The sequence below is a fragment of the Mytilus edulis genome, chromosome 6 (assembly GCF_963676685.1).
Source record: "Mytilus edulis chromosome 6, xbMytEdul2.2, whole genome shotgun sequence".
NCBI lineage: Eukaryota > Metazoa > Mollusca > Bivalvia > Mytilida > Mytilidae > Mytilus > Mytilus edulis.
This window is the reverse complement of record NC_092349.1, coordinates 18,656,043-18,658,257: the sequence shown is the minus strand read 5'-3', so window position 1 is coordinate 18,658,257 and position 2,215 is coordinate 18,656,043. Positions and strand designations below refer to the sequence as shown.

The window sequence follows — 2,215 nt, the reverse complement described above, 5'->3', positions numbered from 1 at the left end:
TGTCTGATATACCCTCAACATTTAAGAAAAAACCTCTTAATAAAAAAATAGATGTCGTACATCGAAATGAGAAACCGTTGTATACATGTATATGACAGCCACTGGGAAATGCTGATAGATGTGTAGTATATACTTTGAACAAAGCATTCATTTCTTGTCTGGACTGATTCATATTCGAATTTTGAATATAATTATGGTATCCACGCTTTTATAGTGTGATTGTAATGTTTGCAGACCCATTAAAATAAATTCAACGAACATCTAATTTCCATCGTATCTATTCAACACTAATCAGTTCGTTTAAAAATTAAACATATAATGCTAAAACGTCAGAAATGAGTACCAAATGTTTCTTGTAAAAATTACAATTGCTTTTGTATGTTTTCAGACTGCCACCTTCTTTCTTCAACTGGTTATTATATTCCTTATGTACCATGACTCTGCATGCAGGCAACGACTCTGTTCAGAACCAGACAATCTCCATGAACGTTTTCTTAGAATAAACAAAGGACTTGACATCAAAAACATTCTAATGGTAGACCATCAATATAACAATACCCAAGACATTTATCAATTACAATTTCTCAGCAAGGCGCATGACATAAGTAGAAAGTGTCCATCGACGACATTAAAGGGAGATTACCCGGTCATGTTCCGGTCAACATGTCCGTGGTTCCTTGATACTGATACTAATAAACACAGATACCCAAAAGATATTATATTTGCCAATACAAGATGTAATAGAGGATGTATAGGTGGAAAGAAAGGACAAGTCTGCGAGAAAATCCAAGTTCCAATTAAAGTGTTAGAGCAGACGTGTTGCAAACATCATACATTCCAATATGAGGAAGTAGAAATACTCCTGCCTGTGGCGTATACTTGTACTCAGTTAAAGGAAACAACGCGAAGTATAGAAATTATGTCTCATGGAACAGAAATTCCAATTGCCTTATGAATTACTGTCTCGAATTTCATCGTCCTACGGGTGATGTCACAGTTTCTTCATTTGTCATATATTTTGTGTTGCTAGTTTCATTAGTAGTCTAACATGCTTAATTCTTAGTGTAACTTTTGAACATAACTTATTATCCTAAAGACAAGAGTGTTTGTTGCAGCAAGTGATCATAAGAGTCCTACTTATAATCATCTATGTTACATTAGCTCAGATGTATGTAACGTTACGATATTAAGAGAAAATTGGTTATTATAAGAAAGTCTGTTTTATTAGAGTTTAATGTCAGTTTTGAAGAAATAGGGCTTACTTGTCACGTTCTTTTACTCCTTTTATACTGTCATGTTTGTTGCATGAAAAGGTACAATGCAAATTATGCTTACCAATCTGGAGCCCTAAAAAGTAATTCCGGTTTCAATAGGAATTTGTATCACCAAACGTTTTTATTTTTGGACTTATGCTGTTCGAATACAAATCTTTTAATGTTATTGTTATTTGTCTAGTTTCCTGTACACATCTTACAACGTTTATGTCCTGTAGCGTCCTCAAGACTTTTTAAAGCCCTTATTTTAATATGTACATTCTGATTCATATGAGTAAAAGATCAAGTCAGCTCGGAATGCGCTCAATTAGGCTTATCTGGATACCGATTGTTTCGTAGAATAATCAGTCCCGTGACATAACTGAAATTGTGGTGTTGACGTGAAAAAGGTCAGAATTTTGATAGTCTGTGCTTTGATTTAAATCTTTTTGGAATCATTGTCTTGTGTTCCGCCTGCATGTCTTCAACAAAAGATATAAAAAAGAATGTTTACAACTTTCCCCACACGAACAAAAAACCGTGAAGGCGACAGCAGGTTCCTGCTATTAAAATCGCGTAAAATTGATAAAGAAGAGACAAGTCAACAAACATGAAGAAACTTCAAAAGGGGCGACTAGACAGGATTAGCGTCTCCTGCTTTGCATTCAACACCCTTGAATTACACATGTACAGAACTTATACTACAAAAACTCTTTTTTTGGTAAAGGTAACGTCAAGACCAAATTTGTTTTTAATACAATCAATTTTGATATTGAGTTTGAGTTTGTTGTCAATTTCAAAGCTTTTGATTGTTTTTCCATTATTTCAAAAGGTTTAAAAAACACATTGAAATGCGACTCTCTGGATTTTGGATTCGAGGCGAATTGTTGTTTAATATATTGTTTAGACACAAGTGTATTATTTAAGATAGTTTATTGACCTGTACACGTCTAATATTTATG

At 33.8% G+C, this 2,215-nt stretch overlaps 1 protein-coding gene across 1 annotated transcript; it reads left to right on the top strand.

The window, feature by feature from the left end:
* The first annotated feature begins 418 nt into the window (after window positions 1-418).
* Window positions 419-1,280, top strand: LOC139526014 (interleukin 17-like protein). The gene has a single exon (XM_071321195.1). The coding sequence runs from the start codon at window positions 428-430 to the stop codon at window positions 953-955; it is 528 nt and encodes a 175-aa protein (XP_071177296.1). The 5' UTR covers window positions 419-427; the 3' UTR covers window positions 956-1,280.
* The last annotated feature ends 935 nt before the right edge of the window (window positions 1,281-2,215 follow it).

Coding starts and splice junctions, on each gene's coding strand:
- LOC139526014 (XM_071321195.1), top strand. CDS start 428: ATGTACCATGACTCTGCATGCAGGCAACGACTCTGTTCAGAACCAGAC.